Consider the following 12489-nt stretch of genomic DNA (forward strand, 5'->3'; position numbering starts at 1 on the left):
TCCATATGCTGCAAACATGCAGTAATAAAATGAGTAGATTAATTACTAAATACCTAAATACGATTTGTAGTGTGTGGCTCTATTGCTTTAGCAAAGCATCACATATTCCAGTCAGTGTCAATTGAAGCATTTATCTTAAAACATATTAGATAAAGTAAGAAACCAACAGAAACCTACTGCAAGGGATGAGATCTATTTCTGTGTGTTTAAATAACACATTGCATTTCAGGACAGTATTTATAGGCAATTTTACATGTGGACCATAGCTCATTTAGAGATTACTTGAATCCAGAAATGGTGAAATATGTGATTTCAGTCATTTTTACTACACTTAATTGTATAAACGGCATGTAATAATGTGTCTTCACACCGACTTTAAAGCAATACCATACAGAAACATCTCAGGGTTATAAAGTTAAAGAACATATATTTTAGCCTGTGCAATATAAAGGTTTATTGGTAATATATTGCAGTGATATACAGTCTGCGACAAGGTTTGGTTATTAACAAGTTACTATGTAATACATACAGAAGTTTATGTTCTATGTGATGAACTGATGACATTTCCAGCATGTTCCCTTCCTTCACCCACAGTAAGCTGGGATCGACTCCATCCAGTCAGCCTGAACAAACTGAAGCTGTTAAGATGGATTAAGTTGATGTGTTGATGTAAGCTGTGCGTTTCATACCACCGCCATCTGCTGGAGCTTTCCTTCATTCGTTTTCATAAGACTGTAGTTTCCCTTAACAATAAAACCCACATTATTTCAGTGTGTACAATCACGCAAGGACCTCTGGAGCAGACCACACAAAAGTTTCTTCCCAGCATTTACAGTGAAACATGTTTCAACTTTTATATTACATTCATAGAGGGACATTATGCCCCTCTTCTCACCATGTTTATCCTTTTGATTTTATTCTGCTAACCTACCCTGTGTGTGTGTGAGAGGACTGGAAGAATTCTCAAATCAGTTGCAGCACTTTGGGATGAAGTTTAAAAAGTATCCACGATGTACTTTTACCTTTGTGATCCGGTCTGAGGGGCATCATCCATTCATCCTTGCCACACTTCTATGCAATTTCATTCTCAATCCTTTCACCAAAGAAAACATGCTTTATTAACCTGGTATAACCTTTTATTTTCAGTCCCACCGTTTCAAATAACAGTATCAACATTTGTATCATAGTTACAGTTAAAGTAGGTACACACAGAACTTCGGAATGTCAATAAATACAAAAACAAACGCATTAATACAACTCAAAGTACAAAAAGTGACATCTTGAAAAATAAAACTTCCAATGGGAATGGATCCGAACTGCCAGTGGTCAAAGCAAATGGAAATAACTTGAACGCGTTTAGGATGGAAGGACATTCCTGGCTCATTTACCAACATTTAACTTAAAACCTGTGCACATTACTTTCTGAACATAGAAGGAAAATAGAAGTTGATTTAATCCACTTCTTCCATCCTGGATGTGTCGTCGTCGCCTCCTTCAAGAGGGGGCATGTCCTCTGTGGGAGCGGAGGGGACGTCATCTGATATCATATCGTCCTCGTCGATACCTACAAGAAAGCAATTTGGTAACATGAGTGATTTTGTCAGCCAAATGGGTTTTTTCCCCGCCAGCAAAAGCAGCTCGGTATCGTCAGTGAATACAGATCCTTACCAAGACCCAGTTTGATCATCCTGTAGATGCGATTGGAGTGGGTCTGAGGGTCGTCCAGGGTGAATCCTGAAGACAGCAGAGCGGTCTCAAACAGTAGGATGACCAGATCCTTCACCGATTTGTCGTTCTTGTCGGCCTCCGCCTTCTGCCTCAGAGTCTCGACAATGGGGTGGTCCGGATTGACCTCCAGGTGTTTTTTAGCTGCCATATATCCCATAGTGGAGTTGTCTCTCAGAGCCTGGGCCTTCATGATCCGCTCCATGTTGGCTGTCCAGCCGTAAGTGCTGGTGACGATGCAACAAGGCGAAGAGACTAGACGGTTGGAAACGGTGACCTGCAGAGGAAAAAAAACATATTGGTGTCAGGACAAGTCGGCTGTACACAACAATGACACCCCATCACCTGTTGCAATGCTACAGTCAGCTCACCTTCTCCACCTTCTTCTCCAAGATGTCCTTCATGATCTTGCAGAGGTTTTCAAACTGAGCCTTCTTCTCTTCCTGCTTCTTCTTTTCGTCGTCATCCTCCGGCAGCTCCAGGCCTTCTTTGGTCACGGAGACGAGGTTCTTGCCCTCAAACTCCTTCAGCTGCTGGACGCAGTACTCATCAATTGGCTCGATCATGTAAATGACCTCCAGTCCGGCTTTGCGGAGGCGCTCCACAAAGGCAGAGTTGGCCACCTGATCTTTAGTTTCACCTGAAATTGAGACATCAGCCAGCAGCACATGGATTATTTGACTTGTATCACTTTTCAATGGACTTTTGACAGTTTCAGGACAGAGGAGATCCTCACCAGTGATGTAGTAGATATGTTTCTGCGAGTCTTTCATGCGTGTCACATAGTCCTTAAGGGATACCATCTCATCTCCAGAGGCTGAGGTGTAATAACGCAGCAGCTCAGACAACCTTTTCCTGTTCTGGGAGTCCTCATGGATGCCGAGCTGCAAAATAAGCGTCATTTAGTACAACCAACAAATAAAAACACTACCGAGTATCCAGAGAACTTACAAGGTTTACAGCTGCTTTTCATTGAGACAGTATGGTTAGAGGGTGAGGCAGACGGTGCCTGAGCAACATGAAGCTTGCTATTCACTAGGTCTGCACTTATTTTGGGCTGTTTTATTCACAATTAAGCTTTCACTAGTCTAACAAGAGATCGCCGTCAGTGAGATAAGATCAGGAAGGCTTGCAGCCGGCAAAGTGCAAGGTTGTGAGCGCTGACCTTGATGTTCTTGGAGAACTGCTCATAGTACTTCTTGTAGTTGTCCTTGTCCTCTGCCAGCTCTGTGAAGAGCTCCAGGCACTTCTTGACCAGATTCTTACGAATGACCTTCAGGATCTTGCTCTGCTGCAGCATCTCTCGGGAAATGTTGAGGGGCAGATCCTCGGAGTCCACCACACCCTTGATAAAATCTGATAAGTGAAAAGTGTGAATTTAGTCACAAACGTCTATTTTACAGAAAATACACAATAGTGTTGCTTTAGTTATGAACCAATTATGTCTTTTCTTCTTAATCTAATGTGTCACAGTCACACTTCATTATTACTCACTGAGATATTCAGGAATGAGTTCATCACAGTTGTCCATGATGAAGACCCTGCGTACGTAGAGCTTAATGTTGTTCTTCTTCTTCTTGTTCTCGAAAAGGTCAAATGGAGCCCGACGAGGCACAAAGAGCAGAGCGCGGAATTCCAGTTGGCCCTCTACTGAAAAATGCTGCGAGGAAACAGACCAAATAAGTGATTAGATTCGACTTCACACACACACAAAAGAAAAAAAAACTTGTGCTCAACACTGAAAATATATCAAGAGACTAACCTTGACTGCCAGATGATCCTCCCAGTCATTAGTAAGGCTCTTGTAGAACTCGCCATACTCTTCGTTGGTGATGTCATCAGGGTTGCGGGTCCACAGGGGTTTGGTCTTGTTCAGCTCTTCCTGATCAATGTACTTCTCCTTGATCTTCTTCTTCTTCTTCTTTTTGTCGGAGGATTTGTCATGGTCATGTTCCTCATCGGAGCCCACATCCTCGATCTCAGGTTTGTCCTCGTCCTTTTCCTCCTCTTCGTCCTTGTCTTTCTCCTTCTCCTCTTCTTCAGCCTCGTCGTCACTAACCTCCTTGTCCCTCTCTTTCTCCAACTGAAGCAGGAAAAAGGGTAAAGTACAAATTCAAATGTGAGAATTGGCCTAAATACTATCTGTGGTATTTCAATATTTCTGTCACTGGAGGAGCTCTAAAGCCAAAACAACCCGCAATTTATGTATTAATTGAAACATGTACTTACGAAGAGTGTGATGGGGTAGCCAATGAACTGAGAGTGCTTCTTCACAATTTCTTTAATTCTTCGCTCTTCAAGGTACTCTGCCTGGTCTTCTTTCAGGTGCAAGATCACCTTAGTTCCACGCCCCATTGGTTCAGCTGTCGTGGAAAAAAAACAACAACAAAAAAAAAAAAAACATGTAAAGACTAAATACAACCACCAAACTACATATAGCACTTTCATACTTTCACAGTACTTACAACTGTCCACTCTGACTGTGAATGAGCCTCCAGCGGAGGATTCCCAGGCGTACTGCTCGTCATCGTTATGCTTGGTAATAACTGTAACCTTCTCAGCCACCAAGAAGGCAGAGTAGAAACCCACACCAAACTGGCCAATCATGGAAATGTCAGCTCCAGCCTGCAGAGCCTCCATGAAAGCTTTGGTGCCGGACTTGGCGATGGTTCCGAGGTTGTTAATCAGATCTGCTTTGGTCATGCCGATACCCGTGTCAGTCAGGGTGATGGTGCGTTCCTCTTTGTTGGGAATAATTTCAATGTTAAGGTCCTTGCCAGACTCCAGCTTGTCTGGATTGGTGAGGCTTTCATAGCGAATTTTGTCCAGTGCCTTACAGGAATAAAAATCAAGATTAACTGCATTTGTATTCATTTTTATTTTCATCAAGTGTTTAAATAAGACACATTATAAAACAAACTTACATCTGAAGAGTTGGAGATAAGCTCCCTGAGGAAGATCTCTTTGTTGGAATAGAAAGTATTGATGATGAGGGACATCAGCTGGGCAATCTCAGCCTGGAATGCAAAGGTCTCGGTCTCCTCCTCCATTGGTTGGTCGTGTGACATCTTTGAAAAGGAAACGCATGAAGACTGCACTTTGAAACAAGTATTAACACGCATTAAGCACCATAATATGTACCTTCCAACTTATTTAAGTTACAGTTACAAAGGCTGCAATGAGAATAAAACGCCATGTTTTGATAGCATGATTGGTTTATTTATTATCTTCATAAGTGAAGATAAGGCTTGTTTACCGATTTGCTTTCGTCATCACGCATATGAGTCAGTGGATCAGCTGCGGGATAATAACAAGCTACACCAGCAATGTTAATCTCACTCTGGTTTTGTGTCAAGTTGCACCTTCACATCAGCGTAATTTCCCCTCATCACAAACCAGTCGTCTCAACGACAACTACAAAATCAAATCAGTACCTATGACTTTGTAATTATCATGTGGTTTATATTAGACTCCATCCCTAACATTGGTGATCATCTATTGCAAACTATTGGTCAGTATATTCATATTTAAAATGAGTGAAGTAGTAAAATAGTTGGGGGTCTGTTTTATATGCAGGCACGCCTTGCTTGTTGAAGCAGGTGGGGTGACAGACTGTTCAGCTCAATAATCCAACTTTGGCAGATGAGATTAAACCCCCATGTCCTTCTTCACAGTTTAACTCTTCATAAGAAACCGACAGACACGGTTAAATTCAAGCATTCTGTGATGCTACACCACATTCAACTACAGTTGTAAATTATACAGACTTGATTCATCTGGATATTGATTCATCCCGAAATAGGCACGTGGCTTGAATTCCACATTGACATGACCAGGAAGGACTCCACCTGCCGGTTTGCCGGATGAAATACAAGTTTCTAGAAGGTACCAGGAGGCAAAACAGAACTATCTGGCAGTTTCTATAGGAATGGAGAGCTCCTCCTCTCAGCCTCCACAGACAATTTTCCTGTGAATTATCATTCAAGAAATTACTTTTTATGTGCTGCATCCTTGAGTGACATGAGAGAGTGGTGGCTTAAAAACCCGAATAAATATCTTAACTGCTCAGGAAATCTGATTAGGCTTCATTAAGTTGTGTGCCTGCTCAACAATAAATATAATCCTGACAAGTGCTGCAGGTAAGCATCATGCAATGTGGCTGGGTGAGGTTTTCTAATGTTCAGATGAGTAACGTTAAAAGTTTTGAGGGAATAAATGTCTCACCAGTTCTCAATTATGTACATGCTGTACAATATTAGTTCTCAGTAACACATGCATGCAGAAATTTAAAAAAAATAAAAAAAAACATCGTCACTTTAGCTTGAATGAAAAATGGCTGAGCTGTGTGACAACTGAGCTAACATGGTACACGAATGTGTAATAAAAAATAAAAAAGCATTTGACATCTTCATTATAGTGTCGCAAACATATAATTAATTTACCTTGGCTCCTCGGCGTGTTAAAAACTCCGGAGTGAGATGTGTTGAGGTCGTTTCCACCAGTGTCGTTTACTCGGGAGGAAGGCTGGTCGTGCAGTTTTGTACCCTTTCTGAGTATTCGAGAAATCCCGACCTGAGCTTCCAGAACCTTCTGGAAAACCCTCCCCCTCTACGGCTCGATGCCGCCCCCTGATAGGCTGACTGCACTGTCAGTCATAAGACCAGACCACGCCTTTCTTCCCTTTTTTGGCAAAAGAGGCGGGATTACGCGCCGGCATCATGCGGGAAGAGAAACTCGAATGAACTATGCTGTAATGACTGAAAATTCCAGAACAGTGACCAAAAGTGTTGGAAAAAAAGCACTAAAGTGCCCGTGTTTACATATTTTTGAATGAATCTCAAATTTTATTACATTTTTGGGTGAATTAGTCATACATTTCAGCATGTAATTAACACGACAAAGACTGCAGGTTTAATTTCTCATTGTGTTTTTATTACAAATGTGCATGCCCTTCATAAAAAATTCTGTAGTTACAAACAGAGACATAAGTCAAATCCGAAATGACTTTATATTATTCATGATGATTGTCAGTAGTCTTATGCAAGCAGCTGATACATTGCTTAATGAGCCAAACTGTGAGCCTGTCTATTCCGAGTAACTTTTACTAACTAGTTGTGTTTAATCGAAATGAATTGTGTTGAGATGATATCCTTGAGGAAGCAATATAACTTACAAAAATAAAAAATAAAATAAAGTAAGAACGCTCAAGTATCTTAGTCGACTTCCTCCATCCTTGACGTGTCATCGTCTCCTTCCAAAACGGGCATGTCTTCATCAGCCGGCTGAATGAGGTCCTCAACTGCAGAATCGTCATCATCAATTCCTGAGAAGGAAACGGCATGAATTCATTCATTCATTCAAATAAACAATTTAGCATATGCAGTCAAAGGTAGAGAGAATGAAATATACCAAGACCAAGCTTGATCATCCTGTAGATGCGGTTGGCATGTGTCTGTGGGTCCTCCAGAGTGAATCCTGAAGACAGCAGGGCGGTCTCAAACAGGAGGATGACCAGGTCTTTCACAGCCTTATCGTTCTTATCAGCCTCTGCCTTCTCTCTCAAGGTCTCAACGATTGGATGCATTGGGTTGATCTCAAGGTGCTTCTTAGCTGTCATGTAGCCCATGGTGGAGTTGTCTCTCAGGGCTTGAGACTTCATGATTCTCTCCATGTTGGCCGTCCAGCCGTAAGTGCTGGTGACAATGCAGCAGGGGGACGAAACCAAGCGGTTGGACACGACAACCTGCCAAGAGGGAAATTCGCTATTAATTTAATACTTGAACATAGTTGATTTAACCTTAATAGTCTTGTACACCAAATAATATATCAGTTGAGTCATTTCTAAAAGGTAAAAGCATACTTTTTCAACTTTCTTGTCAAGGATGTCCTTCATGATTTTGCAAAGATTCTCGAACTTATTCTTAAGCTCCTCTTGCTTCTTCTTCTCATCTTCATCCTCCGGCAGCTCCAGGCCTTCCTTGGTCACTGACACTAAGTTTTTGCCATCATACTCCTTCAACTGCTGGACGCAGTACTCATCAATCGGCTCGATCATGTAAATGACCTCAAGTCCGGCTTTGCGAAGGCGCTCCACAAAGGCAGAGTTCGCAACCTGGTCCTTGGTTTCGCCTGTGAAAGTTCATTTTAATCAATTTAATCATTTGTGTTTCGAATCAGTCTGAAGCAGAATGTAAAATGTAGTTGGATATCTTACCAGTGATGTAGTAGATGTGCTTCTGGTTGTCCTTCATACGAGAGACATAGTCTTTCAGAGAAATCATCTCATCTCCAGAGGCTGAGGTGTAATAGCGCAGCATATCAGATAGCTTCTTCCTGTTCTGGGAGTCCTCGTGGATTCCAAGCTAAGACACGGAACAAAGTGTTACTGTGTGTTACGGGAATCAAACAAAATTAGAACTGCCAAATTTTCCATTTGAACTTTTTGTGAAAACTGAGATGGATAAGACTACCTTGATGTTCTTGGAGAACTGCTCATAGTACTTCTTGTAGTTGTCCTTGTCCTCCGAAAGCTCTGTGAAGAGCTCCAGGCACTTCTTGACCAGATTCTTACGGATGACCTTCAGGATCTTGCTCTGCTGCAGCATCTCTCGGGAGATGTTGAGGGGCAGATCCTCGGAGTCCACCACACCCTTGATGAAGTCTGATTAAAGAAGGAAACGACTGCTCAGCCCTCCAAAGCCAGACAAGGTGTATTTTGTGTTTGGAAGCTCAGTCGGAGGGGGGTTACTTACTGAGATACTCTGGAATCAGCTCCTCACAGTTGTCCATGATGAAGACTCTGCGGACATAAAGCTTGATATTGTTTCTTTTCTTCTTGTTTTCGAAAAGGTCAAATGCTGCTCTTCTTGGCACAAAGAGCAAGGCACGGAACTCCAGCTGTCCCTCCACTGAGAAATGCTGCAGACACAAAACAGGCATACATTCATTAAGTTGTTCGACAGGAATGACTGAGAATCAAGAGCATCTTGGGTGCCAAATGTGGAATGAGTATCATGGGTGAGCATTGCTTACCTTGACTGCCAGATGGTCCTCCCAGTCGTTGGTAAGACTCTTGTAAAACTCTCCATACTCCTCATTGGTGATGTCATCTGGGTTGCGGGTCCAGATAGGCTTCGTCTTGTTAAGCTCCTGAGCATCAATGTATTTTTCCTTAACCTTCTTCTTCCTCTTGTTCTTGCCATCCTTGGAGTCTTCATCCTCATCGGAGCCCACGTCCTCAATTTTAGGTTTGTCCTTGTTCTCAGCAGCATCTTTCTCAGCTTCTTCTTCTTTTTCTCCCTCCTCGAGGTCCACTTCTTTTTCTCTTGTTTTCTCCACCTTGAAAATATAAAAAAAAGACTCATAAATTTTGATTACCAGCATTGCTGTAGCCGTTTGTAATGGTTGATGTGTGGTTATCGTGCTATTGTGTTTTGATTAAGGAAAAAAATTACTTACAAACAGTGTAATGGGGTAGCCAATAAACTGTGAGTGCTTCTTAACAACTTCCTTTATACGCTTTTCTTCACAGTATTCTGTCTGATCTTCTTTGAGGTGAAGGATAACTTTAGTGCCTCTGCCAATGGACTCTCCTAAAAGAAGCAATACAATCAGTGATGAGATGTTACCCAACAAATTAAAATCGTATTTAATTCACAAGTTCATGATAAGAGTGACGCATCAATGAGAGGAATAAAACACACCTGGGTCAGGTTTGACTGTGAACGATCCGCCGGCTGCAGATTCCCATAGGTACTGCTCGTCATCATTGTGCTTGGTGATGACCGTCACCTTCTCCGCCACCAGGTAGGCGGAGTAGAAACCCACACCAAACTGACCAATCATGGAGATATCCGCTCCAGCCTGCAGGGCCTCCATGAAAGCTTTGGTGCCGGACTTGGCAATCGTACCCAAGTTGTTGATCAGGTCAGCTTTGGTCATGCCGATGCCCGTGTCGATTAAGGTCAAGGTGCGGGCATGCAGGTCTGGTAGGACTTCAATCTTCAGGTCTTTGCAGGACTCAAGTCTGCTGGGATCTGTCAAGCTCTCGTATCTGATTTTATCCAAAGCCTGCCCAATGAGCATAAATCCATTAAAAAAATACTGTTCGCACAATATTAATCAGCGTTTTTTAAACGGTAACACAGGTGTTGAGTTTACTTACATCCGATGAGTTGGAGATGAGCTCCCTAAGGAAGATTTCTTTATTTGAGTAGAAAGTGTTGATAATAAGTGACATAAGCTGAGCAATCTCTGCTTGGAAGGCGAAAGTCTCCACTTCCTCCTCCATGACATGGCCAGCTTTCTCAGGCATCTAAAAGAGAGCACATTTCATGTTGTTTTAAAAAGCTGCTTTGTTATGACATTCAATCTGAAAATTATATTGGCTTTATTTTAGTAAATTATACTGATTGAGCTTCGTTGTTATATTTAAAAAAAAACAAAAAAAAACACTTTCTCAGTTGCTTACGACAACTGCAGAGAGGAGCCGGGCTCACTAATGGTGGACGAACACATGTTCTTTCTGTCAATCAAAGACTTGGCTTTTGAAAAACTGGGAGGAGTTCTAAAGTTTTCCCAACCCCCAGCGACTTCAACACGTGTCCTTTAAATCCTTTTCATTAGCAGAGATAACATTTTTTTTCAAATTGGGGATCAAATAAAAGCGACCTCTCGTTTGCTTTTCAGAAAAGATTTTATCGGTTTTCATGAGTGTCCAGTATTTAACACAAAACAGCATTCTGATACCTGTATGAATCAGTTTAGGGAATTAAAAACAGTACATAAACCTTAATTCATCCAAAAGCATTGGCTTTACAACTTGGCTTTAAACTCTATTATTCTTAAATGTAAATGATTTGCATCTTCTCTGTGCGCCAGCATGTCTTCCCATTCAACCGCCTACACTCAGGGTCACCCTGCGTGCCATGTGCTCCTGCACATCATCATGTCAAGATACTGATGGCATTCACCAAAAAATGATCCCGAAGCTTAGACTCAACATATTAATTGACTAAGGTTTTTCATCTTGACTTAATTCTTTTGCTGAAATTCTGGATTTTTGGAGCATTCTGTTAAAATTCCCAGTGCAGTGTAAATGTTCTTTTAGTTCGTTATTGGAATTGCAATGCATCGATGAAAGCTGGTTCACTCTTACCTTGAATGAAATGTCAGGCTTCTGTGACTTATTTGGATAGACGTCGACTGAATCACTGGGCTGGTCTTCACTAGGCTCCAAAAGTAGGCCTCACTGATGCTCCTGTGGGCAGTAAGTCTCTCTCGGGTGTGTTGAAGTGAGTGTTGTTTGACTCTATGCAGATCCCGCGACACACCGGTTTCTTTTTATACTCAAGGGTGTTTTCTCGAAGCTCCCATTCAGAAGCTTCCAGAAGATTTTAGAAAGGGGGGTGGGTTGTTAAGGAAAGACTGGGAAGGGGGTGGCGAATGAGACACCACAGCCCTAAAGTTTATGTGCCCTTGTAGGGCTGTGGAGTAACAACGTGTGCTTGTCACTCACAAGGAGAACTTTCCTGATAGCTCGGCTGTCTGTTAGGCCCCAACCTCCCCCCATCGGTAGGCATCACAGCTGTGGGCTGCCATTACTATCAGCTGCTGTAGCAGTGTCCTGTTGAACCTACACACGTTCCACCAGGCTTCCTATGGACTGCAAGTCCATCGCAGGCTTTTTTGATTCTGCAAGATTGGGTGAATCTTAAGATTTCACACTTCAAAGAAGCTGAACACGTCATTTCAATCCATGTATAGTGTAGGGTACATGTGAAAGTGCTTTATGCCTTTGATTCACTGTGTATGTTGGAGTTTAGGTCGTACCTTTACAGTAACTGAGTTGCAATCCTTTTTTCTTTTTTTTTTTCCAGAGTGAATGGAGTTTTCAAGCACAATTAAGAATGATAAAATGGTCTGGAGTATAAACTACACCCTTTAACCGCCTCCTTTTTTTGTCCTGTACCCTCTGGGGCACCGTACAATAGCAAGGCAGTTTATAAAATTAGACTCCATTGTTATACAGTCATCTTTTATCTGAAATTGGACAAAACAAACAACACTACGTATTTAAATATTTTTCAATCCAGATTCTGTACTTATAATAATGGAACTAGATTTAAAGGTGGATAAGTAAAAAGATACTTTACACATGGTTACTGTTATAAGCATGCATATATATTTCACTTTTCAGTGCCTTGAAATTATTTCAAGATCTTCTTCAGTATGAAAAAAGACTAAAAATTACGAAATAACTGACAGTGATCTTCTTTAAGTCTTTTTTGGGACATAATTCAGGTGGACATATGTTCTCTTTTTGCACTGTTTTTAATTGTTAAAATGTTTTTCTACCTATTTTGTAACAAATATTAGAAATTTTCAATATTAATATTAATATTGATATTTGTAAATAATATATCTGTTTATGTCATATTACAAAACAAGCCAATAATAACAATCGAAGCCGTGACAAAGCCAACAACTTCCAAGGAATACTCATACTGACACATCTTAATAATAAACACATCATAAATTGAAGAAGAAAGAAAAAAAATACCCGACACATTTAATTTAATCACCTTCATAAATATACTCAATTACAATAGGAGAAAAACATTTATTTTTGCAGACAGAGAGTGGTAGTAACCGGATGTGACCAGAGGATGGCAGTGCATTGGACGCGCCACAGAGGTGTTATGTAACCGAAATGTTTTTAAGTCTGAAGTAGACACTAGAGCCATCCACGTACCTTCAAGCACG

At 41.3% G+C, this 12489-nt stretch overlaps 2 protein-coding genes across 2 annotated transcripts; both read right to left on the reverse strand.

Annotated features, from left to right (window-relative positions):
• Nucleotides 1-434: 434 nt before the first annotated feature.
• LOC308126491 (heat shock protein HSP 90-alpha) lies at nt 435-6325 on the reverse strand. The gene is made up of 11 exons (XM_080490957.1): nt 6168-6325; nt 4650-4793; nt 4191-4557; nt 3955-4088; nt 3488-3808; nt 3220-3385; nt 2891-3081; nt 2462-2609; nt 2097-2365; nt 1669-2002; nt 435-1564 (listed from the first exon to the last, which is right to left on the reverse strand). Exons 2-11 carry the CDS (start codon nt 4791-4793, stop codon nt 1452-1454), a joined length of 2187 nt encoding a protein of 728 aa, XP_080347083.1. The 5' UTR covers nt 6168-6325; the 3' UTR covers nt 435-1451.
• A 219-nt stretch (nt 6326-6544) lies between these two features.
• hsp90aa1.1 (heat shock protein 90, alpha (cytosolic), class A member 1, tandem duplicate 1) lies at nt 6545-11046 on the reverse strand. Its single transcript, XM_080490978.1, has 11 exons — nt 10883-11046; nt 9890-10039; nt 9429-9795; nt 9184-9317; nt 8758-9063; nt 8478-8643; nt 8196-8386; nt 7940-8087; nt 7586-7854; nt 7135-7468; nt 6545-7048 (listed from the first exon to the last, which is right to left on the reverse strand). The coding sequence occupies exons 2-11, from the start codon at nt 10037-10039 to the stop codon at nt 6939-6941; spliced, it is 2175 nt and encodes a 724-aa protein (XP_080347104.1). The 5' UTR covers nt 10883-11046; the 3' UTR covers nt 6545-6938.
• Nucleotides 11047-12489: the final 1443 nt, after the last annotated feature.

The sequence above is a fragment of the Lipophrys pholis genome, assembly GCF_963383615.2.
Source record: "Lipophrys pholis genome assembly, chromosome: 21".
NCBI classification, from domain to species: domain Eukaryota; kingdom Metazoa; phylum Chordata; class Actinopteri; order Blenniiformes; family Blenniidae; genus Lipophrys; species Lipophrys pholis.

Bases quoted from the DNA above. Each gene is read 5' to 3' on its own strand.
- LOC308126491 (XM_080490957.1), bottom strand. From the start codon at position 4,793: ATGTCACACGACCAACCAATGGAGGAGGAGACCGAGACCTTTGCATTC. The intron at 4,558-4,649 runs GTAAGTTTGTTT...TATTCCTGTAAG, and splicing joins TTATCTCCAACTCTTCAGAT to GCACTGGACAAAATTCGCTA. The intron at 3,386-3,487 runs GTTAGTCTCTTG...GTTTCCTCGCAG, and splicing joins AGGATCATCTGGCAGTCAAG to CATTTTTCAGTAGAGGGCCA.
- hsp90aa1.1 (XM_080490978.1), bottom strand. From the start codon at position 10,039: ATGCCTGAGAAAGCTGGCCATGTCATGGAGGAGGAAGTGGAGACTTTC. The intron at 9,796-9,889 runs GTAAGTAAACTC...CTCATTGGGCAG, and splicing joins TCATCTCCAACTCATCGGAT to GCTTTGGATAAAATCAGATA. The intron at 9,064-9,183 runs GTAAGTAATTTT...TATATTTTCAAG, and splicing joins GCTACCCCATTACACTGTTT to GTGGAGAAAACAAGAGAAAA.